This window comes from Dendrobates tinctorius, unplaced genomic scaffold (genome assembly GCF_039654945.1).
Source record: "Dendrobates tinctorius isolate UK_male_01 unplaced genomic scaffold, ASM3965494v1 ptg000351l, whole genome shotgun sequence".
Taxonomy (NCBI): Eukaryota; Metazoa; Chordata; class Amphibia; order Anura; family Dendrobatidae; genus Dendrobates; species Dendrobates tinctorius.
Window position 1 is genome coordinate 3717924 of NW_027362017.1, and position 26466 is coordinate 3744389.

Here is a 26466-nt window from a genome sequence, read left to right on the forward strand (position 1 = left end):
CTGACGTACCCAGGGACGTCATCGTCTCATTCTACCCCAACTGGGTCAGAAACACGCTTCTGAATATTTCAAAGGAGTCAACATTTCTCTCATCTCCCTATAGCCACTTATCTTTTCACAAAGACCTTTCTAAAGATACTTGGATAAAAAGGAAATCGTTTCACACTACAACAAGGGAACTCCGTCGTGCTGGTGGTCCCTACAATTGGATTCAACCCTCTAATCTTCAGGTCAAGTTTGCATCAAAAATAACTGTTATCTCTTCACCAGAGGAGCGTGCTGAATACTTGAAAAATCCAGGAATATTATCTTCTACAGCTTCTCCCGGACTCTCTACACTACCTAAATCGGATCTTCATCCTAACTGAAAATATTTGAAGATGGTAAAGATTCGGTCAATAATGGCGGTTTTATTTCTTTATTTTCCTTTTCTTCTGGAGTAATCGATTTGCGTTTACATTATATAATTCACTGGATTAGTGTCTATATTTATGTAAGGCCAAAGGAATCCTATTTTGCTTTTGCACCACTGAATGAACCCTTTTTTTTTTTCCTTCTTGCCCCCAATCAATCCTAGAACCAATTATGGTGGTCCCGGACGGGACAGGCACTCATACATTTAAAAAAAAATATTAAAAAAAAAAAAATAAGGAAGGAGCAGGGATCCACCGATACGTTCCAGCTTGGAGCGCATGCTCCCGGAAGGGCGTCATCGAGCACTCCAGACATGCGTGGTGGACACTTTAATTCCGGTGCGTCCCAGGGTGACACACAGGACTCCTCTGTCATGCGCAGTGAAGACTTTTGTACGTAATTTCCAGTCATATCGTGATCTCTATCTTCACAAATGCAGCGCATGCGCGGTGTGTAAGAAGGGACACTTCGGCTATGTATACAACCCGGAGGTTTTCTCCTTTCAAGAGGGTTCACTTAGAAGGTGGAGTGGTCTCCAAGAAGAGAGGATATTTAACATGGCTTCTCACATCCAAGACATATATCAGCTGCTATCATAACCTGACATCTTTCCACCAAGCCTCCTGATGAGCCAATGGGTGAAACGTGTTGAGGCAGAGGGGTTTATCTACATCACGTGTCTGGATGAGTATTACCTCTCCAATATCAGCTGTCATGTTTATATTTATTTGCATGTACCCTTCCACTAGACAAGGCTATCTAGGGATATTAACCCCTTTCTGACATCAGACATACTATTCCACCCATGTGTCCAGGGCCAATTCGACCATGGACGGAATAATACATCTCAACGATCGGACGCGCATACGAGTGGTGTGCGGCTGATTATGGCCAGGTGCCAGCTGATTCTCACAGCTGACACCGGCACTAAGTGCCAGGAGCAGTCATGGACCGATCGCAGCGTTCTGGGAGCAAGCAGAGGGCTGACGCGGGATCCCGATCACTGACAACATCCGGGATACCAGAGCAGAGAGAATTCCTGTCATGCGCAGTACATGTCATAAAGTCTCTCAGGTCAGTGTGCACTAAGTGCAGCGCTGACAGTTTCTATAGCATGCAGATACTGCTTCATCTGCATGCTATAGAAGCGATCAGCCTGCAAAAAATGAGTGTCCCATAGTGGGACAAAGTGTTAAAGTTAGAATGAAGTAAAAATAAAAGTTTTAAATAATTGTAAAAATATTTTTTTTAAAAAATAATTAAAAAAAAACAATATTTATTTTATCACTAAATAAATATTGGAAAAAAAATCTAAACAATAAAAGTGCACATATTTGGTATCGCCGCATCCGTAATGACCCAACCTATAAAACTGTCCCACTAGTTAACCCCACCTGAAGGGTTAATTAAATTCTTCAATGTGGTTTTGAGCACCTTGAGGGGTGAAGTTTTTGGAATGGTGTCACTTTTGGGTATTTTCTATCATATAGACCCCTCAAAGTGACTTCAAATGTGATGTGATCCCTAAAAAATAAATGGTGTTTTAAAAATGAGAAATCGCTGGTCAACTTTTAACCCTTAAAACTTCCTAAAAAAAAAGTTGGTTCCAAAATTGTGTTGATGTAAACTAGACATGTGGGAAATGTTACTTATTAAGTATTTTATGTGACATATCTCTGTGATTTTAAGGGCATGAAAATTCAAAGTTGGAACATTGGAAAATTTTCAACAAATTTCCATTTTTTTCACAAATAAACGCAAGTTATATCAAAGAGCTTTTACTATCATGAAGTACAATATGTCACAAGAAAACACTGTCAGAATCACCGGGATCCATGGAAGCGTTCCAGAGTTATTACCTCATAAAGAGATAGTGGTCAGAATTGCAAAAATTGGTTCAGTCATTAACATGCAAACCATTCTTGGGGGTAAAGGGGTTAAATTCCACCTTAATTGTGATTCTTCTCAGTTTAAAGTTTGGGGCATTGATGGAGTAATTACTAATATGTGACAATATTGGCCGCAAACTTGCACAACGGGAGACCAAATGGATTTGGACTCTGAACACTGTTCCCCCTTTCGGCCTCATTGAGGGTAATAGTGACGTTCCCTTTCTCTGACCACTATGTGCTGTTAGGTTGTTTTTGTGTTTCATGTTTTATATTAATATGTTTTTATCATGTCTTTGTTCTCTATGTTTTATGTAGTTTTATCATGCATTTTATCCTCTCTTTATGGTGTGTAAATGATCGATTATCACAATGTCTGTACCTTGTTTTCTCACACTAATCTTGCCCCTCTTTTCCTACCTACCTCCTTTAGCGCACCCTTCGGCGCGGGTAATATGTATAGCTGATGTCCAATATGAAGCAAGAGCCCTTTCCTCTCAGAACTTCATCATCTCGTCCTTTGGATATCCCTGATGGAACAAAGAAATATACATTATTTTATTACTGATTATTTTTAATTTTTTATTATGTTTGTTATTTATTTCCATTCATCATGTCTTCACTTCATATATTATTGTATTTTTGCACTTCTCATTATTCTGTTTCTCTCGTATATTTTCACATTACACATTTTGCGCACCCCTCCCCTCTTCCCCTCTGTTATTACTTATATTTCCACCACACCTTTTTTTTTTACTTCTCATTCATTTCCCCCTTTTATTTAGATTTTTCCCATGATGTTTCCTTCATTCAGTATTGTCCCTTCATTGTTTCACCTTTTTTCATCATTATTTATGTATTATTTTCCATATTACACTGTTTCCTTCACTATATCTTTTCCTTTTATCCCTCCACTCCCATTATCCCCACAGTTTTCATCCTCACACTTTGTTCCCTGGACGTCAGTGTTCTCATACAAATTTTATTCCTTTATTCTTTTTAATTCATCACATTCCTCCTGTCTCACTCTCCGCCTTGGAGATGGCGGTACGCATGCATGGCAGTGGTGTCTTGGGTCGCCTCTGTGGTCCGCCTTTCAATGCGTTCTAAGTACCGGGTCACGTGGGTCCCCGCGTGGTCTTGTTGCCATGGGCACATGACAGGGTTTCCATAGTTGCCCCTCGGCGTCTTCCTCCCCATGTGCCATACCACGCCCCCTCCAATTGCGGTCCATACCTGCCCTGCTTCTGGAACCTCCTCTGTCGGCCGCTGTGCTTTGCCTGATGATGCCGGGTCATGTGGTTTCCCCACGTGATCCCGGCACTTCCGGTGACGCAGTGTGGTTGCCAATGCTGCTCACTGATGCCGCGGCTCTTGTTCTGTCACTAACCACACCACCAGTAGAGTGATTGGTGTATACACACACACCTTCATTTCTCAGGACCTTCTCTGATTCGTCCACAACTATATTTAAACCTTTCTCCATCGCGATGACGCTATCCCCTGATGAAGACACCATGCCGAAACGCACATTGGGGAGAACGCCATCCAGGAGAGTGAGACCTTCACTATTCCAGTGACTACTACTATTCCTCCAGTGTTGGACTGATTTCACCCAGTTACTTCTGGTCTCTCCTCTCGGTCATACATATAGCTAATGTTGCTCTATTGTCCCCTTATATCTCCTGAATGATTATATACACTCATACTATGTATCTATGATGACACCGACTGCAGCTGTTTTGCACTAGCACTTTATCACTTGATGTGTAATTTATACAACTCCTTATATATTTGCACCTTACTACCTTGTGATTTTTTTCTCTTTCATTTATTTAATATTACCAGCTATATTATCATATCTGCTCCATATTGATCCACACAACATTTTAGCCCCGATCTGTCCTATTGACTTTGGTCACTTTCATATCTGGGTGTGCGGCCCTGTTTTTAATTTCTGTGCACATTGAAATGTTTTTTCCGTTATTGATACCGGTTTATTATGTACATTAATATATACTATTGATTTTTCACTACACTACGTTCGGACTTCATGGTCGGCTCTTCCACTCTGTTTTTCCTCTGTGTATCTCCGACTGTCCACATGTGATTATTTATGTCCGGCTTCCCGGTGGCAGGGGTATTACCAGCATCTTTACATGTTTGTCTTACCATGTAAAGTATACTGGCACCCTGCCTCTGATAGCATTCCTTTGTTTTTGGGTTTGGTATTACCCTAACATAAAGTGCAGCGCAGGTAACGTCTAATGTATCACGCTGGTTATGTGTGAAAGATTTATGTAAAAATACAATTCATCCGCCCTTACTGACGAGACTTTGTATATATGGCATAGTCTTCTATAATCAACCTCTCTCATCATGGCCAAGAAAACAGGCCAATAACTTTTGGTAAAAAATAAATGGAGTCTGCAAGAGGGATATCAGATATCCCAATAATTCAGGATCCCCAGCACTCCAACCTGATAATATACAAATGATCTCATATCACTGATTCATTCTATTTCTCAGAGAAATCAAACACATAACATTACAGAGATGCAGAATGGTAGAAAATAATCTCTAATGGTCATACATATCAAAGTCCTGACGGGTTTCCTCCCAGGGACACTGGGATTCATAAGGGGATCATTGGCTAGATCCTGTGGCCACATACGATTGGCTAGATCCCGTGGCCACATACAATTGTATGTGGCCACAGGATCTACCAACGATGATACGTGCAGAGTACACACACAGTTTTTTAGCACGGTATTTCCACAGACACAGTTCCAGACTAGATAAATGTATTTTACGCACAGTACTCCCACAGACAGGGGTGCAGAGTATAGCTCATTTTTAGGACCACGACTCGTACAGACACAGCGGCAGAGTATAATTATTAATTAGGCACACTATATTGTACAGACATGGCTGTACAGTACACAGAAGCTTTTAGGCACAGCACTCCCAGAGGCTTTTGGGCCCACATATGGGAAAGAGAAGGCTGCATAGTAGAATTTTTTTAGAAACACTACTCACAAAAAAACAGCTGCAGAGTAAAAAAATCTTTTAAAAACATTATTCGTATAGACTCAGCGGTAGTATTAAATATTTTTTTCAGCCCACAAATGGGAAAGAGACGGATGCATAATAGAATTTTTTGGGCACACACTGCTCGTACAGACACTGCTGCATAGTACACAGAAACTTATTGGAACAGTACTCCCACAGGAGGAGGTGCAGAATACACAGAGGTTTAACGGCGTAGTACTCCCACAGATGGAGTGCAGAGTACACACAGAGGCTTAAAGCCATAGTACTCCCACAGGCAGGGGTGGAGAGCACACAGAGGTGTTGTGGAACAATTCTCAAACAGATATGGGTTACACATTACACATAGCGGCTTTTTGGCACAGTACACCCAAAGATATGGTTGCAGAGTGCACACAGCGGAAATCAGTTGGGGACTGCAACTACGCAAATCCCATATTGATGGCTACATGACGAACCCTATAACTGGCAACAGAGGGGAGTCCTGGCTGCACATGTGCACATGCTCAAGATTTGGAAATCTGCTCTAGAGTGATTGCAGGAATTTTCTCTCAGCCCGGAAAGCCCCTTATTCTGCAGTAACACCTTCATTTCCAGAATTTTACTATAACAGAACTTTAAGCATTATGGAGGAAGTTTCACCCATTTATGCTGAGCCCTACTTTTACTTTTTTTCTTTGCTCTATGGATTCTTCTTCGCACACATGCGAGGAGTCAGAGCTGCTGAGAAGTCGGTGATCTCTACCCATCGACCTGAGCGCTCTTGCGGGATATTGTAATCTCCTACTGCGGACTGTGAATGTCAGCAAATGAAGAAGAAAATTACTGATATCCGAAGGAAATGGAGGAACACTGATTAAATTCTGCTTTATATTTTGTAGAATATCTGCTTTGTATAGAAAGAGCAAAATCGAGGAATATGGGGGGTAAAAGTGTGAGACAAGAATATAGAAGAAAAACTTCCAGTCTGTGACCAGCACTTTATTACTTTCCCACAATATATATTACTTTACATGCGGCTCGGCTCACATCTGATTTTAACCCCTTTACCCCCAAGGGTGGTTTGCACGTTCACGACCTGGCCAATTTTTACAATTCTGACCACTGTCCTTTTATGAGGTAATAACTCTGGAACACTTCCATGGATCCCGGTGATTCTGACATTGTTTTCTCGTGACATATTGTACTTCATGTTAGTGGTAAAATTTCATTGATATAACTTGCATTTATTTGTGAAAAAAAACAGAAATTTGGCGAAAAGTTTGAAAATGTCGCAATTTTCCAACTTTGAATTCTTATGCCCTTAAATCACAGAGATGTGGCACATAAAAAACTTAATAAATAACATTTCCCACATGTCTACTTTACATCAGCATAAATTTGGAACCAATATTTTTTTTTCGTTAGGAAGTCATAAGGGTTAAAAGTTGACCAGCAATTTTTCATTTTTGCAACACCATTTTATCTTTATGGACCACATCACATTTGAAGTCACTTTGAGGGGTCTATATGACAGAAAATACACAAAAGTGACACCATTCTAAAAACTGCACCCCTCAAGGTGCTCAAAACAAGATTCAAGAAGTTTATTAATCCTTCAGGTGCTTCACAGGAATTTTTTGAATATTTAAAAAAAAATGAACATATAACTTTTTTCCACAAAAAATTACTTCAGGGCCAATTTTTTTTATTTTACCAAGGGTAACAGGAGAAATTGGACTGCAAAAGTTATTGTGCAATTTGTCCTGAGTACGCCGATACCTGATATGTGGGGGGGAACCACTGTTTCTGCGCATGGCAGAGCTCAGAAGGGAAGGAGCGCCATTTGACTTTTTCAATGCAAAATTGGCTGGAATTCAGATCAGATGCCATGTCACATTTGGAGAGCCCCTGACAGGGCCGGACTGGGACAAAAAAGCAGCCCTGCCACACAAACCCCACCAGCCCACAAACTATAACACTCCTCACCCCGATCAGTGAATATTGCTATACTTTGTCGTGCCCCTCACTCTCCTAAAAGGAGACATTTGAAGAGCCACATGTGAATGGCGCCACAGTGCGTATGATCGACCACAGCTGCATTTACATCTTGCTCTACAGAGCTCCGATTTTCAGGATCATGGAAGTCCCAGCAGTCGGATCTCCAGCAATTGTAAAGTTATCCCCTCTCCAGAGGAGAGGGGATTACTTGGGATAATCCATTTAAACAGCTTTTCCAATATTTTATTTTTATTTGGCCATAGTAATATTGAAAATACTAAACCAACATTAACCCTCCCAAAGTCCAATGTCGCCTCTTCGACAACAGGACAGGAGAAGTGGTTTTGTGCAGTGTATACAGGGCCGGCTCCAGGTTTCTGTGGGCCCCGGGTGAAGGTCTCAGTGGGCCTCTTTAACACGTACCACAATTCATAATGCACAGATACAGCAAAGAAATATAGGTATACAATGCCAACGATTTCACTTCTTACATTATATGCGTGATAACTATTGTACATTCTACAAGAGGTCATAAATCAGACAGTATAGTCCTCCATACAGTATTCTGGGCACCACATAACCCCCCATACAGAATAATGAACCCCATATATTGCTCCATACAGTATAATGAGCCCCATATATTGCTCCATACTGAATGAGTCCCATATATTGCTCCATACAGTATTATGGGCACCACATAGCCCTCCACACATTATAATGAACCCCATAAATTGCTCCATGCAGTATAATGAGCCCCATATATTGCTCCATACAGAATAACTCCATATATTGCTCCATACAGTATTATGGGCACCACATAGTCATCCATACAGTATTGTGGGCACCACATAGCCCCCACACATTATAATGAACCCCATATATTTCTCCATACAGAATAATGAGCCCCATATATTGCCCCATACAGAATAATGAGCCCCATATATTTCTCCATACAATATTATGGGCACCACATAGTCATCTATACAGTATTGCGGGCACCACATAGCCTCCACACATTATAATGAACCCCATATATTGCTCCATACAGAATAATAAGCCCCATATATTGCTCCATACAGTATCATGGGCAACACATAGTGCTCCATACAGAATATGCCCCATATATTGCTACATACAGAATAATGAGCCTCATATATTGCCCCATACAGTATAATGAGCCCCATATATTTCTCCATACAGTATTATGGGTACCACATAGCTCTCCAAACAGAATAATGAGCCCCATATATTTCCCCATACAGAATAATAAGCCCCATATATTGCTCCATACAGTATTATGGGCACCACATAGTCCTCCATACAGTATTTTGGGCACCATATAGCACTCCATACAGAATAACAAGCCCATATATTGCTGCATACAGAACAATGAGCCCCATATATTACTCCATACGGTATTATGGGCACCACATAGTCCTCCATACAGTTTTGTGGGCACCATATAGCTCTCCATACAGAATAACATGCCCCATATATTGCTCCACACAGTATTTTGGGTACCATATAGTGCTCCATACAGTATAATGAGCCCCATATATTGCTCCATGAGCCCCATACAGTCATATGTAAAAGTTTGGGCACCCCTATTAATCTTAACCTTTTTTCTTTATAACAATTTTGGTTTTTGCAACAGCTATTTCAGTTTCATATATCTAATAACTGATGGACTCAGTTATATTTCTGGATTCAAATGAGGTTTATTGTACTAACAGAAAATGTGCAATCTGCATTTAAACAAAATTTGACCGGTGGAAAAGTATGGGCACCCTTATCATTTTCTTGATTTGAACACTCCTAACTACTTTTTACTGACTTCCTGAAGCACTAAATTGGTTTTGTAACCTCAATGAGCTTTGAACTTCATAGCCAGGTGTATCAAATCATGAGAAAAGGTATTTAAAGTGGCCACTTGCAAGTAGTTCTCCTATTAGATTCTCCTATGAAGAGTGGCATCATGGGCTCCTCAAAACAACTCTCAAATGATCTGAAAACAAAGATTATTCAACATAGCTTTTCAGGGGAAGGATACAAAAAGTTGTCTCAGAGATTTAACCTGTCAGTTTCCACTGTGAGGAACATAATAAGGAAATGGAAGAACACAGGTACAGTTCTTGTTAAGCCCAGAAGTGGCAGGCCAAGAAAAATATCAGAAAGGCAGAGAAGAAGAATGGTGAGAACAGTCAAGGACAATCCAAAGACCACCTCCAAAGACCTGCAGCATCATCTTGCTGCAGATGGTGTCACTGTGCATCGGTCAACAATACAGCGCACTTTGCACAAGGAGAAGCTGTATGGGAGAGTGATGCGAAAGAAGCCGTTTCTGCAAGCACGCCACAACAGAGTTGCCTGAGGTATGCAAAAGCACATTTGGACAAGCCAGTTACATTTTGGAAGAAGGTCCTGTGGACTGATGAAACAAAGATTGAGTTGTTTGGTCATACAAAAAGGCGTTATGCATGCGCTGTATTGTTGACCGATGCACAGTGACACCATCTGCAGCAAGATGAGGCTGCAGGTCTTTGGAGGTGGTCTGTGGATTGTCCTTGACTGTTCTAACCATTCTTCTTCTCTGCCTTTCTGATATTTTTCTTGGCCTGCCACTTCTGGGCTTAACAAGAACTGTACCTGTGTTCTTCCATTTCCTAACTATGTTCCTCACAGTGGAAACTGACAGGTTAAATCACTGAGACAACTTTTTGTATCCTTCCCCTGAAAAGCTATGTTGAATAATCTTTGTTTTCAGATCATTTGAGAGTTGATTTGAGGAGCCCATGATGCCACTCTTCATAGGAGAATCAAATAGGAGAACTACTTTTCTCATGATTTGATATACCTGGCTATGAAGTTCAAAGCTCAATGAGGTTACAAAACCAATTTAGTGCTTCAGGAAGTCAGTAAAAAGTAGTTAGGAGTGTTCAAATCAAGAAAATGATAAGGGTGCCCATACTTTTGCACCGGTCAAATTTTGTTTAAATGCAGATTGCACATTTTCTGTTAGTACAATAAACCTCATTTGAATCCAGAAATATAACTGAGTCCATCAGTTATTAGATATATGAAACTGAAATAGCTGTTGCAAAAACCAAAATTGTTATAAAGAAAAAAGGTTAACATTAATAGGGGTGCCCAAACTTTTACATATGACTGTATATTGCTCCATATAGTATACTGAGCACCATATAATGTTCCATACTGAATAATGATCCTCATATATTCCTCCATGCTGCTCCAAACAGTATAATGGGCCCCATATAATGCTCCAAACAGTATAATGTGCCCCATATAATACTCCATACAGTTAAAATGAGCCCTATATATTGCTCCAAACAGAATGGGCCCTATATTAGTCTCCATATGAGGCTCCACATATACTGGGCCCCATATGATGCTCCAGTATATAATGGGCCCCTGTATGATGCTCCAAGGTATGATGGGTCCCATATATTTCTCAAAACATTAAAAACAAAAACTGAAATCCTCATCTCTCCTTGCTGGCCGCTGCTCTGCTCTGAACTCATAAACTTCGGCGTCTTCCGGCTCTCTGCACTGTGACTGTTCAGGCAGAGGGAGCACAGATGTGACGTCATTGTACCTTCTGACCTGAAACGTCACAGTCAGAAGACACCGCAGCGGAGGAGCGGGAAGAGGTAAGTATCACAAGTGTCGGGGCCCTGAGAAAGCGGGGAGGGGTGGACTCTTTATTAGCCCAGGTGGCAACTCTTCAGTTCCACAGCAGAGAAAGGTTATGTTATGGATCTGAAATGTTGCCACATGGGTTAATAAAGAGTCCACCACTTTTTTCAAAACTTATCGGAGGATAGGAGAAGTATATACAGCTCCACAATATATACTGTGTTAAGGAATATTGAGTGGAGCTGTGTATATAATACGGTTGTGGCCAAAAGTATTGACACCCCTGCAATTCTGTCAGATAATACTCAGTTTCTTCCTGAAAATGATAAATTGTATTTCTATAGCGCCGACATATTCCGCAGCACTTTACATTTCGGAGGGGTTTGTACAGACAATAGACATTACAGCATAACAATAATCACATAGATTATAACAAATACCAAGAGGAATGAGGGCCCTGCTCGCAAGCTTACAATCTATGAGGAAAAAAGGGAGACACGAAAGGTGCGTGGTAACAGTTACCCTGATTGTTTGGACCAGCCATAATGTTAAGTGTGTATCAGTACAGACACAGAGGGCTGATGGATGCATAAAGCATGTGGGAACATGATGCGGGGAACCTGGTTATGGTAAAACTTTTGGCTGTGCCACACAGAGATAGATTAGGTTAATATGTTGAGGCAATAGGCCAGTCTGAATAAATGCGTTTTCAGGGCACGCTTAAAATTGTGGGGATTGGGGACTAATCGTATTGACCTGGGAAGTGCATTCCAAAGAATTGGTGCAGCACGTGTAAAGTCTTGGAGACGGGAGTGGGAGGTTCTGATTATTGAGGATGCTAACCTCAGGTCATCAGCAGAACGGAGGGCGCGGGTAGGGTGGTATACTGAAACAAGGGAGGAGATGTAGGGTGGTGCTGAGCCATGGAGGGCTTTGTGGGTGAGGGTAATAAGTTTATACTGAATTCTGGAGTGGATGGGTAGCCAGTGTAATGACTGGCACAAGGTAGAGGCATCGGTGTAACGATTGGTGAGGAATATGATCCTGGCTGCAGCATTCAAGACAGATTGGAGAGGGGAGAGTTTGGTAAGAGGGAGACCGATTAGAAGAGAGTTACAACAGTCGAGACGAGAATGAATAAGAGAAACAGTAAGAGTTTTTGCAGAATCAAAAGTAAGAAAAGGTTGAATTCTAGAAATGTTTTTGAGGTGCAGATGACAAGAGCGAGCCAGTGATTGAATGTAGGGGGCAAAGGAAAGCTCGGAATCAAGCATGACCCCAAGACAGCGGGCATGATGCTGGGAAGTAACAGTGAAATAGTGAAATAGTGAAAATGATTGCAAACACAAATTATTTGGTATTATTATCTTCATTTAATTTGTCTTAAATGAAAAAACACAAAAGAGAATGAAGCAAAAAGCAAAACATTGATCATTTCACACAAAACTCCAAAAATGGGCCAGACAAAAGTATTTGCACCCTCAGCCTAATACTTGGTTGCACAACCTTTAGCCAAAATAACTGCGACCAACCGCTTCCGGTAACCATCAATGAGTTTCTTACAATGCTCTGCTGGAATTTTAGACCATTCTTCTTTGGCAAACTGCTCCAGGTCCCTCATATTAGAAGGGTGCCTTCTCCAAACTGCCATTTTTAGATCTCTCCACAGGTGTTCTATGGGATTCAGGTCTGTATTCACTGCTGGCCACCTTAAAAGTCTCCAGTGCTTTCTCTCAAACCATTTTCTAGTGCTTTTTGAAGTGTGTTTTGGGTCATTGTCCTGCTGGAAGAGACATGACCTCAGAGGGAGACCCAGCTTTCTCACACTGGGCCCTACATTATGCTGCAAAATTTGTTGGTAGTCTTCAGACTTCATAATGCCATGCACACGGTCAAGCAGTCCAGTGCTAGAGACAGCAAAGCAACCCCAAAACATCAGGGAACCTCCGCCATGTTTGACTGTAGGGACCGTGTTTTTTTCTTTGAATGCCTCTTTTTTCTCCGAAAAACTCTATGTTGATGCCTTTGCCCAAAAAGCTCTACTTTTGTCTCATCTAACCAGAGAACATTCTTCCAAAACTTTTTAGGCTTTTTCAGGTAAGTTTTGGCAAACTCTAGCCTGGCTTTTTCATGTCTCGGGGTAAGAAGTAGGGTCTTCCTGGGTCTCCTACCATGCAGTCCCTTTTCATTCAGACGCTGACGGATAGTACGGGTTGACACTGTTGTACCCTCGGACTGCAGGGCAGCTTGAACTTGTTTGGATATTAGTCGAGGTTCTTTATCCAACATTACGCACAATCTTGCGTTGAAATCTCTTGTCAATTTTTCTTTTCCGTCCACATCTAGGGAGGTTAGCCACAGTGCCATGGGCTTTAAACTTCTTGATGACACTGCGCACGGTAGACACAGGAACATTCAGGTCTTTGGAGATGGACTTGTAGCCTTGAGATTGCTCATGCTTCCTCACAGTTTGGTTTCTCAAGTCCTGAGACAGTTCTTTGGTCTTCTTTCTTTTCTCCATGATCAATGTGGTACACACAAGGACACAGGACAGAGGTTGAGTCAACTTTAATCCATGTCAACTGGCTGCAAGTGTGATTTAGTTATTGCCAACACCTGTTAGGTGCCACAGGTAAGTTACAGGTCTGTTATTTACACAAATTAGAGAAGCATCACATGATTTTTCGAACAGTGCCAATACTTTTGTCCACCCTCTTTTTTATGTTTGGTGTGGAATTATATCCAATTTGGCTTTAGGGCAATTCTTTTTGTGTTTTTTCATTTAAGACAAATTAAATGAAGATAATAATACCAAAGAATTTGTGTTTGCAATCATTTTCAGGAAGAAACTGAGTATTATCTGACAGAATTGCAGGGGTGTCAATACTTTTGGCCACAACTGTATATAGTGTAGAGATGTGCCAGTGTATATAGTGTGGATTCCACATTATATACTATATACACAGCAACATACTATATAAACATCTGTACATTCTATACTATATACACACAACTCTACATTATACACTATATTAAGACAGCATTATACTATATACTATATTATGCTGCATATATCATATAAGTGAGTGCTGTATATACATTATATAGGTGATACTGTGACTGGTGTGTATAGGTGCAGTATCACCTATGTAACATATCTACAGCAGTATCACCCATATATTGTATTTATAAGTCACAGTAGACTGCTGTATATACATTATATAGGTGATACTGTGAGTATACAAGATTTAGCAGCCAGTATCATATATATAATTTATATACAGTATACAGGTGATAGTGCAAGTGCTGTACATACATAAAACAAAGTTTCCATATTGGGACTCACCCAGGTCCCTGAGATGGGGAGGATGAACAGCTGAGGTGCATCCATCGTTGGGCGTGCACAGGAGCGGGTCTCTGGCTTGGACAGTAAGTCGAGCAGGAAACAAAAAAAGGGGGATATACAGCACTGGCGGGGACAGGCATAGTCGGGGAGGAACATAGATCACCGGGGAGACACAGAAATCACAGGAGGGCACATAGCTGAAGGGCACAGAGATCACAGAGGGGCACATAGCTGGAGGGGACAGAGATCTCAAAGGAGCACAAATATCACAGGGGGGCACATAGGGAGCACAGGAATCACAGGGGTGCACATAGCTGGGGCTACAGATCACAGGGGGGCACATAGCTGGGGCCACAGAGATCACGGGGGGGGACACATAGCTGGAGCCAGAGAGATCACAGAGGGGCACATAGCTGGAGCCACAGAGTTCACAGGGGGGCATGTAGCTGGGGCCACAGAGATCACATGGGGGCATGTACACTGCGTTCCAAATTATTATGCAAATTGGATTTAAGTGTCATAAAGATGTAATTTTTTGTTTATCAAATAAACTCATAGATGCTATTGTGTATCAGGGCTCTTTGGATCACTGAAATCAATCTCAAACGCCTGTGATAATTAGTTTACCAGGTGAGCCCAATTAAAGGAAAACTACTTAAGAATGATGTTCCACATTATTAAGCAGGGCACAGGTTTCAAGGAATTTAGGAAAGAAAACGGATCTCTCTGCTGCTTAAAAGCATCAAATAGTGCAATGCCTTGGTCATGAGATGAAAACATTAGATATTTCCCAAAAACTTAAACGTGATCATCGTACTGTTAAGAGATTTGTGGTTGATTCTGAGCACAGACATGTTTGTGCTGATAAAGGCAGAATGAGGAAGGTTTCTGCCAGGCAAGTTCATCGGATTAAGAGAGCAGCTGCTAAAAAGCCATTACAAACCAGCAAACAGATATTTAAAGCTGCTGGTGCCTCTGGAGTCCCTCGAACCTCAAGGTGTAGGATCCTTCAAAGGCATGCTGTGGTGCATAAACCTACTCTTCGGCCACTCCTAAACAGTGTTCACAAGCAGAAATGGTTGCAGTGGGCCCAGACATACATGAAGACTAATTTTCAAACAGTCTTGTTTACTGATGAGTGTCGAGCAACCCTGAATGGTCCAGATGGATGGAGTAGTGGATGGTTGGTGGATGGCCACTATGTCCCAACAAGGCTGCGACGTCAGCAAGGAGGTGGAGGAGTCATGTTTTGGGCCGGAATCATGGAGAAACAGCTGGTAGGGCTATTTAAGGTTCCTGAAGGTGTGAAAATGACCTCTGCAAAGTATATAGAGTTTCTGACTGACAGCTGTCTTCCATGGTATAAAAAGCAGAAATGTGCCTTCAGGAGCAAAAATCATCTTCATGCGTGACACTGCACCATGTCATGCTCCAAAGAATACCTCTGAGTCATTGACTGCTATGGGCATAAAAGGAGATAAACTCATGGTGTGGCCACCATCTTCCCCTGACCTCAACCCTATAGAGAACCTTTGAAGTATCATCAAGCAAAAGATCTATGAGGGTGGGAGGCAGTTCACATCAAAACAGCAGCTCTGGGAGGCTATTCTGACTTCATGCAAAGAAATACAAGCAGAAACTCTCCAAAAACTCACAAGTTCAATGGATGCAAGAATTGTGAAGGTGATATCAAAGAAGGGTTCCTATGTTAACATGTAACTTGGCCTGTTAGGATGTTTTGGAGTTAAATAGCTTTTTTGTTCGGTGAATGTGACCTCCTAATGCTGCAAATTCCACAAATGAGCATTTTCAGTTCTTTAAAACATATCAAATGTTTAGAAATTCTACTGTGCCTAATAATTTGGAACAGTGCAATTTGAGTTTTTATTCATTTTGGAGATTATACTGTTATCATTGGGAGGTTTCTTCAATAAAATTCGATGCATACTCTAACGGGTGATGACTTTTATTAGACTGACTGTCATTTGTACCGACTATTTAGGAAAATCAGAGAAAAATATCATTTGCATAATAATTTGGAACACAGTGTAGCTGGAGCCACAGAGATCACAGGGGGGTACATAGCTGGAGCCACAGAGATCACAGGAGGCACATAGCTGGGGCCAGAGAGATCACAGGGGGGCACATAGCTGGGGCCATAGAGGTCACAGGGGGCACATAACTGGAGCCACAGAGATCACAGGGGGCACATAGCTGGAGCCAAAGAGATCACATGGGGTCACATAGCTGGGATCACAGAGATCACAGGAGGTCACATAGCTGGGGTCACAGAGATCACAGGGGGGCACATAGCTGGGGTCACAGAGATCACAGGGGGGCACATAGCTAGGGCCATAGAGGTCACAGGGGGAACATAGCTGGAGCCACAGAGATCATAGGGGGTCACATAGCTGGGGTCACAGAGATCACAGGGGGCACATAGCTGGAGCCAGAGAGATCACAGGGGGGCATGTAGCTGGGGCCAGAGAGATCACAGGGGGTGGGGGGGCACATGGCTGGAACCACAGAGATCACGGGGGGTACATAGCTGGGGCCAGAGAGATCACAAGGGGGCACATAGCTGGAGCCACAGAGATCACAGGGGGTCACATAGCTAGGGTCACAGAGATCACAGGGGGTCACATAGCTGGGGTCACAGAGATCACAGGGGGGCACATAGCTGGGGCCATAGATGTCACAAGGGGCACATAGCTGGGGCCATAGAGGTCACAGGGGGGCACATAGCTGCAGCCACAGAGATCACAGGGGGCACATAGTTGGAGCCACAGAGATCACAGGGGTCACATAGCTGGGGTCACAGAGATCACAGGGGGTCACATAGCTGGGGCCAGAGAGATCACAGGGGGGCACATAGCTGGTGCCAGAGAGATCACATGGGGGGCACATAACTGGAGGGCACAGAAATCACACGGGGAACAGAGATCATGGGGGGACATATAGCTATGGGGCACAGATTACAGGGGGTGGGGCTCATATCTGGGGTCATAGAGATTACAGGGAATCACATAGCTGGGGCCATAGAGATTACAGGGGGGTCACATAGCTGGGGCCATAGAGGTCACGGGGGGCACATAGCTGGGAGGCACATAGTTGGGGGGCCACAGAGACCACAGGGGGACATATATATCACAAGGGGGCACTTAGCTGAGGGGCACAGATCTCCAGCAGACAGTCACAGAGCTGCTGGCACAGAGATCTCTCTGGCAGCAGCAGCTCCTCTAGTTCCGGGACAGTAGCAACTAGAATGGAGTTGATTGTATGAGGTAATGATGTCACTGGAAGGGGCGGAACTAGCACTGTCTAGATTGGAGTGGCTAAAAAGATGAGGATCACAAAAAATCAACTGCAATCTAGACGGCGCTAGTCCCGCCCCTTCCGCTGACATCATTACCTCATACAATCCACTCCATTCTAGTTGCAACCCTCGTGCCGGCAGATTTAAAGGGTCGGTGGACAGAAAAACGGGCCAGTAGTCGAATCAGCGGCCATCACCGGCCCACTACGATGGAAAACATCGCGGTCCAGCGGGAAAATGCCCGGTAGGTTACATTGCCAATCCGGGCCTGGCCCCTGATGTGCCTAAACAGTGGAAACACTCTATAAGTGACCCCATTTTGGAAACTAGACCCCCAAGGAACTTATCTAGATATGTGGTGAGAACTTTGAACCCCCAAGGGCTTCACAAAAGTTTATAACGTACAGCCGTACAATTAAAAAATCATATTTTTTCCACAAAAATAATCTTTTCACCCACAATTTTTATTTTCCCAAGGGTAACAGGACCCAAAAAGTTATTGCGCAATGTGTCCTGAGTACACTGATACCCCACATGTGGGGGTAAACCACTATTTGGGCGCATGGCAGAGCTCGGAAAGGAAGCAGCACAATTTGACTTTTTTGGCTGGAATTGGGATCGGATGCCATGCCGCGTTTGGAAAGCCCCTGATGTGCCTAAACAGTGGAAACCCCCACAAATTACACCATTTTGGAAACTAGACCCCCCAAGGAACTTATTTAGATGTGTGGTGAGCACTTTGAACCCCCAAGGGCGTCACAGAAGTTTATAACGCCCGGGCGTGAAAATAAAACAAAAACATATTTTTTTCACAAACATGATCTTTTAGTCCCCAATTTTTTTATTTTGCCAAGGGTAACAGGAGAAATTAGAGCCCAAAAGTTGTTATCCAATTTGTCCTGAGTACACTGAAACCCCATATGTGGGAGAAAACTACTGTATGGGCACACGACGGGGCTCGGAAGGGAAGTAGTGACGTTTTGTAATGCAGATTTTGATGGAATGGTCTGCGGGTGTCATGTTGCCTTTGGAGAGCCCCTGATGTACCTAAACTGTGGAAACCCCTCAATTCTAACTCCAACCCTAACCCAAACACACCCCTAACCCTAGCCCTAACCCTAGCCCTAACCCTAACTCTGATGTGCCTGATGAGCCTAAACAGTGGAAACACTCTGCAAGGGACCCCATTCTTGAAACTAGACCCCCCAAGGAACTTATCTAGATGTGTGGTGAGCACTTGGAACCCCCCAGTGCTTCACAGAAGTTTATAACGCCCGGGCGTGAAAATAAAAAAATCATATTATTTTTCCACAAAAATGATATTTTTGCCCCCAATTTTTTTTTTCCTAAGGGTAACAGGAGAAATTGGACCCCAAAAGTTGTTTTGCAATTTTTCCTGAGTAGGCTGATACCCCATATGTGGGGGTAAAACACTGTTTGGGCGCATGGCAGAGCTTGGAAGGGAAGGAGCACCGTTTAACTTTTTCAACGCAGAATTGGCTGGAATTGATATCCGATGCCATGTTGCATTTGGAGAGCACCTGATGTGCCCAAACTGTGGAAACCCCCCAATTCTAACTCCAACCCTAACCCAAACACACCCCTAACCCTAGCCCTAACCCTAGCCCTAACACTAACTCTAACCTTAGCTCTAACCCTAGCCTTAACCCTAGCCCCAATGGGAAAATGGAAATAAATACATTTTTTTTAAATTTTATTATTTTTCCCTAACTAAGGGGGTGATAACGGGGGGTTTGATTTACTATTTATGTCACACGCTAAAAGACGCTTTTTATTGTAAAAATAGTTTTTGCATCACCACATTTTGAGAGCTATAATTTTTCCATATTTTTTGCGGGACGAGTTGACGTTTTTATTGGTACCATTTTCGGGCACGTGACATCTTTTGATCGTTTTATTCCGATTTCTGGGACGCAGAATCAACAAAAAACAGCATTTCATGAATTTCTTTTTGGGGGGTGGCGTTTACACCGCTCCACATGCGGTAAAATTGATAAAGCCCTTTTATTCTTCGGGTCAGTACTTTTACAGCGATACCTCATTAAATGTCTTTTTTTATGTTTTGGCGCTTTTATGCAATGAAAACAATTTTACATACAGTTGTGACCAAAAGTATTGACACCCCTGCAATTCTGTCAGATAATACTCAGTTTCTTCCTGAAAATGATTGCAAACACAAATTCTTTGGTATTATTATCTTCATTTAATTTGTCTTAAATGAAAAACCACAAAAAGAATTGTCCTAAAGCCAAATTGGATATAATTCCACACCAAACATAAAAAAGAGGGTGGACAGAAGTATTGGCACTGTTCGAAAAATCACGTGATGCTTCTCGAATTTGTGTAATTAACAGCACCTGTAACTTACCTGTGGCCCCTACCAGGTGTTGGCAATAACTAAATCACACTTGCAGCCAGTTGACATGGATTAAGGTTGACTCAACCTCTGTCCTGTGTCCTTGTGGGTACCACATTGAGCATGGAGAAAAGAAAGAAGACCAAAGAACTGTCTGAGGACTTGAGAAACCAAATTGTGAGGAAGCATGAGCAATCTCAAGGCTACAAGTCCATCTCCAAAGACCAGAATGTTCCTGTGTCTACCGTGCGCAGAAGTTTAAAGCCCATGGCACTGTGGCTAACCTCCCTAGATGTGGACGGAAAAGAAAAATTGACAAGAGATTTCAGCGCAAGATTGTGCGGATGTTGGATAAAGAACCTCGACTAACATCCAAACAAGTTCAAGATGCCCTGCAGTCCGAGGGTACAACAGTGTCAACCCGTACTATCCGTCGGCGTCTGAATGAAAAGGGACTGTATGGTAGGAGACCCAGGAAGACCCCACTTCTTACCCCGAGACATAAAAAAGCCAGGCTGGAGTTTGCCAAAACTTACCTGAAAAAGCCTAAAACGTTTTAGAATAATGTTCTTTGGAATGTTTTTGGGCAAAGGCATCAACATAGAGTTTACAGGAGAAAAAAGAGGCATTCAAAGAAAAGAACACAGTCCCTACAGTCACACATGGCGGAGGTTTCCTGATGTTTTGGGGTTGCTTTGCTGCCTCTGGCACTGGACTGCTTGACTGTGTGCATGGCATTATGAAGTCTGAAGACTAGCAACAAATTTTGTAGCATAATGTAGGGACCAGTGTGAGAAAGCTGGGTCTCCCTCAGCGGTCATGGGTCTTCCAGCAGGACAATGACCCAAAACACACTTCAAAAAGCACTAGAAAATGGTTTGAGAGAAAGCACTGGAGACTTCTAAGGTGGCCAGCAATGAGTCCAGACCTGAATCCCATAGAACACCTGTGGAGAGATCTAAAAATGGCAGTTTGGAGAAGGCACCCTTCAAATATCAGGGACCTGGAGCAGCTTGACAAAGAAGAATGGTCTAAAATTCCAGCAGAGCATTGTAAGAAACTCATTGATGGTTACCGGAAGCGGTTGGTCGCAGTTATTTTGGCGAAAGGTTGTGCAACCAAGTATTAGGCTGAGGGTGCCAATACTTTTGTCTGGCCCATTTTTGGAGTTTTGTGTGAAATGATCAATGTTTTGCTTTTTGCTTCATTCTCTTTTGTGTTTTTTTTTCATTTAAGACAAATTAAATGAAGATAATAATACCAAAGAATTTGTGTTTGCAATCATTTTCAGGAAGAAACTGAGTATTATCTGACAGAATTGCAGGGGTGTCAATACTTTTGGCCACAACTGTAAAAAATAATTATTTTTGCGTCGCTTTATTCTGCGAGCTATAATTTTTTTCTATTTTCAGTGATGACGCTGTATGGTGGCTTGTTTTTTGCGGACAAGATGATGTTTTCAGCGGTACCATAGTTATTTATATGCGTCGTTTTGTTTGCGCGTTATTGCACTATTTGTTCGGCGGTATGATAATAAAGCATTGTTTTTTGCTTTGTTTTTTATTTTTATTTTTTAAGGGCTTCACTAAAGGGGTTAACTAATGGGACAGCATTATAGGGCGGGTCGTTACGGACGCGGCAATACTAAATATGTGTACTTTTATTGTTTTGGGGTTTTTTTATTTAGTGATTTTTTATAAATTATTTTTACACTTTTTTTTTTTACTTTATTACACCGTCCCGGGGGGGCCATCACTGTCATGTGTCAGGCGCTGATGCAGGCTTTCTCGTGCCTGCGCTCTGCAGGCACTGAGGAAGCCGCCTCCCTGCAGGCCCCCGAAGGTCCCCGCCGCCATATTGGATCCGGGGACCTGCAGGGAAGGAGGCCCCCAGAGCAGTGCAGCACATCGCGCTGCGCTGGGGGTCTCAGGGAAGCACAGAGGGAGCCCCCTCCCTGCCGATGCTTCTCTAAACCCTCGGAACACTGTGATCATGTTTGATCGTAGTGTGCCAGGGGCTAACGTGTCGGGGGCAGTCCATGACCGCCCCTGACACATATTGCTGGGTGTCAGCTGTGATAATCAGCTGACACCTGGCAGGCATCAGCAGCGCTCCCCCCGTGAGCACCGCCGATCGCTATGACGTACTATCCCGCCCATGGGTATTAAGTCCCAGTGCACATGGACGGGATAGTACGTCCAATGGCAGAAAGGGGTTAACAACAGTTATTATCTGTTTTTGCTTTATTTTGCAATCACGTAAAAAAAAGTAGCTGAGCACCAGCAAGAGGAGGTAGAAATGTTTGGGGTTTTATAACCATCCACAATTCAAAGGGAAATATGTGAAGTAAAAAAATAACTCTCAATATGTCTAACGCCAACTGTGGGCGGAATTCTCACAAATAGGTCGTGCATAAAAATGATTGGTAATAAGGGTATTTATTTCTTTTCTATGCATTTCTTTAAAAAACAAACCCAAAAATACTTTGGGTCTGATTTTACTAAAACTGTCCAATCTTTATCACAGTGGCTCACAGTGACGACATTGTGGATTGTGTATTGTGACGCCACGGTCACATGTTCAGTATCTGGTCAGGGTTTTACATAGAAGTGGTGACGTGTTACTATTATACTTTTCTTCTGGTAATAATAATTATTTTTATAGCACCAACATATTCCGCAGCACTTTACATTTGAGAGGGGATATACAGACACTAAAGACATTAGAAAAACACTAGAGATGAGGGAACGTGCTCGGATGACGTCTTATCTGTGTCTGGGTGTTATCTGAGCATCTGGGCGTGCTCGTATATTATGTTCTAGTCCCCGCGGCTGCATGATTTGTTGCTGCTAGACAGCCTGAACACATGGGGATTGCCTGGAATTTCAGGCATCCATACTAGCAAAATTTTTGAGCCGTGTGATACTCTGCCAAGGCTCCACCCAAGTTTCACCTCCACCCCTCGAAACTTCCACAGTCCCACCACCAGGGGTGGATTAAGGGTAGCCAGGGCCCGGGGCAGTTCAGACTCTGTGGTCCCCCCTCGTCACGTGACGGGGGTCACGATATACCTGAAATAGATTATTCCAGAAAAATTGTTGCTGAGTGAAGCTATAACCTGTCAAACATCCATTGATCTAGTTAATTTACCCTTCATTTAGGAAGAGAAAAAAAATAAAAAATTTAAGCCATAGTATTGAACAGTCCAATTTTAATCTGTAAACAAGATTGACAATTTTCACAGGTTTCTCATCAAAAGTGCAACTTAAACAGTGGAAAATACATTGAAATTGTCACATTCCTATTACAATACAGTCATATCAATGACAAAAGTGTCAAATGCATAACTTATATAAATATTACTTTTACACACACATTTACCAGAAACTATATATTCAAGTATCCTCTGAAAATATCTAAAATCAAGCACAGCACCATTAGTTTCAGGTACATCAGTACTACGCCATGTTCCAAATTATTATGCAAGTGTTCTTTTTCAGTGTCATAGGGGGTTTTTTTTTGTCAATGAAATCCATTGATGGTATATATTAAGTGACTGTTATTACACTGACTGTCATTTGCAACGACCATTTAGGAAAATCAGAGAAAAAGAACATTTGCATAATAATTTGGAACATGGTGTAATACAGTACACAAAATACCATATACCAAACACTAGATAAAGTCTTTGATACAAGTAAAAGTAATTCACAAAGTCTGATGAAAGTCAGTATTCAAATATATTATCAGGATGCTTTTCCCACAGTAAACATTCCCCCTCCCTCCTTATTTCTATATGCATTATAATCATCTCTTCCTGCTTTGGGTAACATAACGCTTTTAATTTATGTGTCATCGGAATGTAAAACCCTCAATAAGCCTTTTTTTAGCCTAAATTAACACAATTTTTTCCTGCATTTCTTTGCGCTGTATTCATCAATTATTTTGGATACGTCAAGGGTTTTCAAAAGTTTGCATTCAATGCTTAAAAGAGAAAGGTGGTTTAACCGCTCTTGGCCCATTTGGCTCCTTAGCTCATTTTTTATTCTTTTGAGTTTGGAAAAAGACCTTTCGCCAGTACAGTTTGACACCATCCTACTCAAATATATCCGGAGTATAATTTCAGTGTTACAAAATGTCTGAGTTAAATTATGTTCGTGTAGAAGTAGGAACAAATTCAGTTCAGACAATTCGTTTTTTCCTGTCTTCTCTCTTATAAAGGAGGTGGATAAAAATGTTGAAAACTGAACTAGCTCTGTTTCGGTTGCACCAGGCATTAGGTCTTCAGGATATGAACAAACAAGATTGCTTCCAGCCTCTTTAATCTCCAATGGAGAAAGTTTTGACAAATTAGACAAAAAGCCAAATTTGGAGCAAACATCTGAATATGCTCCAAGACGTTGGCACAGGCCACTCATTAGATTGTCTATGAGACCAAAAAAAACTTCAGTTTTGAATTTATCCCTTGGGGATAACACAATTGCTTCGGAGTTACCATCATCATACTGACGATTTCTCTTCCGAAATCGATGTACCGAAGAATTATACATATTATGGCCACAAATGTTGACAGCCTCATTTTCATATTTATCAAACTCTTCTCTCAGACTCTTGACAAAGTCTAACAAAGACTGAAGTAAAGCCACAACAGTATTTAAATTTAAACCTGCCTCTGGAAGGGACAAATTGGTTTTATGAAACCGATCCAAAATTGCATGCCATACCACGAGAATAAAGGTTGAATCAAGTTCACTTAACTTCTCACCCAAAGCCTCTGCCTCATTTTTACATGAACTGAAGTCTGGATCTGTAATCATGCTGTGTAAAAGATTACATATTGGCTCGTAACCTTTGTACAAAGCCAAAACTGCCTCATATCTTGCGGACCACCTTGTGGCAGAAAGCTGTTTTACAACTGGTAGCCCAAGGGGTTTTAATTTGTCTACCAGCACTCTCCATCTCCCAGTAGATGACGAAAAAAAGACATAAAGGTGTTCCAAAACATTGAAAAATCTGAAAATTTCTGGAATACTTTCAGCACAATTTTTCCCTACCAGGTTAAGGGAATGGGCCGCACAAGGAATGAATGTGGCATAAGGACATACATTCCTGACATGTGTTTGGACCCCATTGTATTTTCCACTCATATTGGCAGCATTATCATAGGACTGGCCACGGCAATCTTTAATATTGATATCATTTTTAGATAGAATACCAACAATCAACTCTGCTATTTGTTGGCCAGTGTGACCAATAACAGGAATAAATTCTAAAAATCTTTCAACAGGTCCAGAAGGCAAAACATAACGGACAATAAATGTTAGTTGGTCACAGTGAGAAACATCTGGTGTAGAATCCACAGACAGTGAAAAAAAATTAGCTTTCTTCAATTCCTGCACAATAAGTGAGAGGACATTGGTTCCTAAAATCTGTATCAGTTCCTCACACACAGTCGAAGACAAGTAAGATGTATGCCCCCTGCCTTTATCTGCATGTAGCTTTGTATGTTCATCTAGGAATTCATCCACATTCGCCATTACTTCCATGAACCCAAGATAGTTCCCATTGTGAGAAGAACCAATTGTTTCATTTTTCCCCCTAAAAGGAAGCCCTCTTTCAGCAAGGAACATTAGAACTGAAAGGGATCTCTTTAACACTTTACGCCAGTATATTTTTTCGCTTTCCATTTGCAAAAGCACCTGACTGTCTAACCGAGATGTTGTCTGTTGTCTGCTCACTACTGACAGGACAGCTTGTTTGTGGATCTCACTACATTCATGCCTAACTAGCCTGTCCTCACCATGTTTCCAATCATTAAAACCATATGTAAATGCACAACGCCTGCTAGAAAACAGTTTACATGGAAAACAGAACAATTTGCCTTGAGATGGTGAATGGCATAGCCAATTTCGTGATGAAATTTCATTAGTTTTGGGGTTTCCATGTGTGAAGCATTTTTTATTACAGTACCTATGATGGTTACCAGTGGTAAGCACAGCAGAGTTGTGCAAGTCTGCCTCAGAATTTTGGAAAAAAGTAGCTCCTTTAGCAATACAATATTCTTGCATTTCTTTTGAAATGTGTTCACCCCACAGCCCAATATCTGATGCACACTCTGAAACATCCTCCACCCCTTCCTGAGCATGCTCAATTTCATCCATTACATTTTCTGTCTCTCCATCAGGTTTTTGGGGCAATGTAATTAAAGAATTTGTGTCATCAGATGAGTGACATGGAGTCGGAGATGTATATTTATCACAGCTGTTGTTATTTACATCAATTTGACTTGGCTCGTCAGATTCTGTAGATTTCCTTTTAAAGAAAGTCTCTAACTTAGGAAATTTGGAAATCTCTTCGTGCATTTGTTGAGTTCTCTGTCGCAGCTCTTTTCTTTTCTGAGCACCCGATTTGTGTAAAGAATGCATCTAGGGGCATAGGA

The 26466-nt window shown here is 42.0% G+C and overlaps 1 protein-coding gene across 5 annotated transcripts in view; it reads right to left on the bottom strand.

Moving 5' to 3' along the window:
• The window catches only part of LOC141075426 (zinc finger MYM-type protein 1-like), a 205034-nt gene that overhangs the window by 169876 nt on the left and 8692 nt on the right, over positions 1 to 26466 (bottom strand). For 3 of the 5 annotated variants that reach the window (XR_012227273.1, XR_012227274.1, XR_012227275.1), the window contains exon 4: positions 2728 to 2833. Coding sequence is in view for 2 of the 5 variants with exons in the window: in XM_073562458.1 (XP_073418559.1) it covers positions 23924 to 26452 (2529 nt within the window). In the remaining 3 variants the exon portion in view is untranslated. Of the gene's footprint in view, positions 1 to 2727; positions 2834 to 23221; positions 26453 to 26466 lie in introns of those variants that run through there. The other 2 variants (XM_073562458.1, XM_073562459.1) reach the window with 1 other exon arrangement.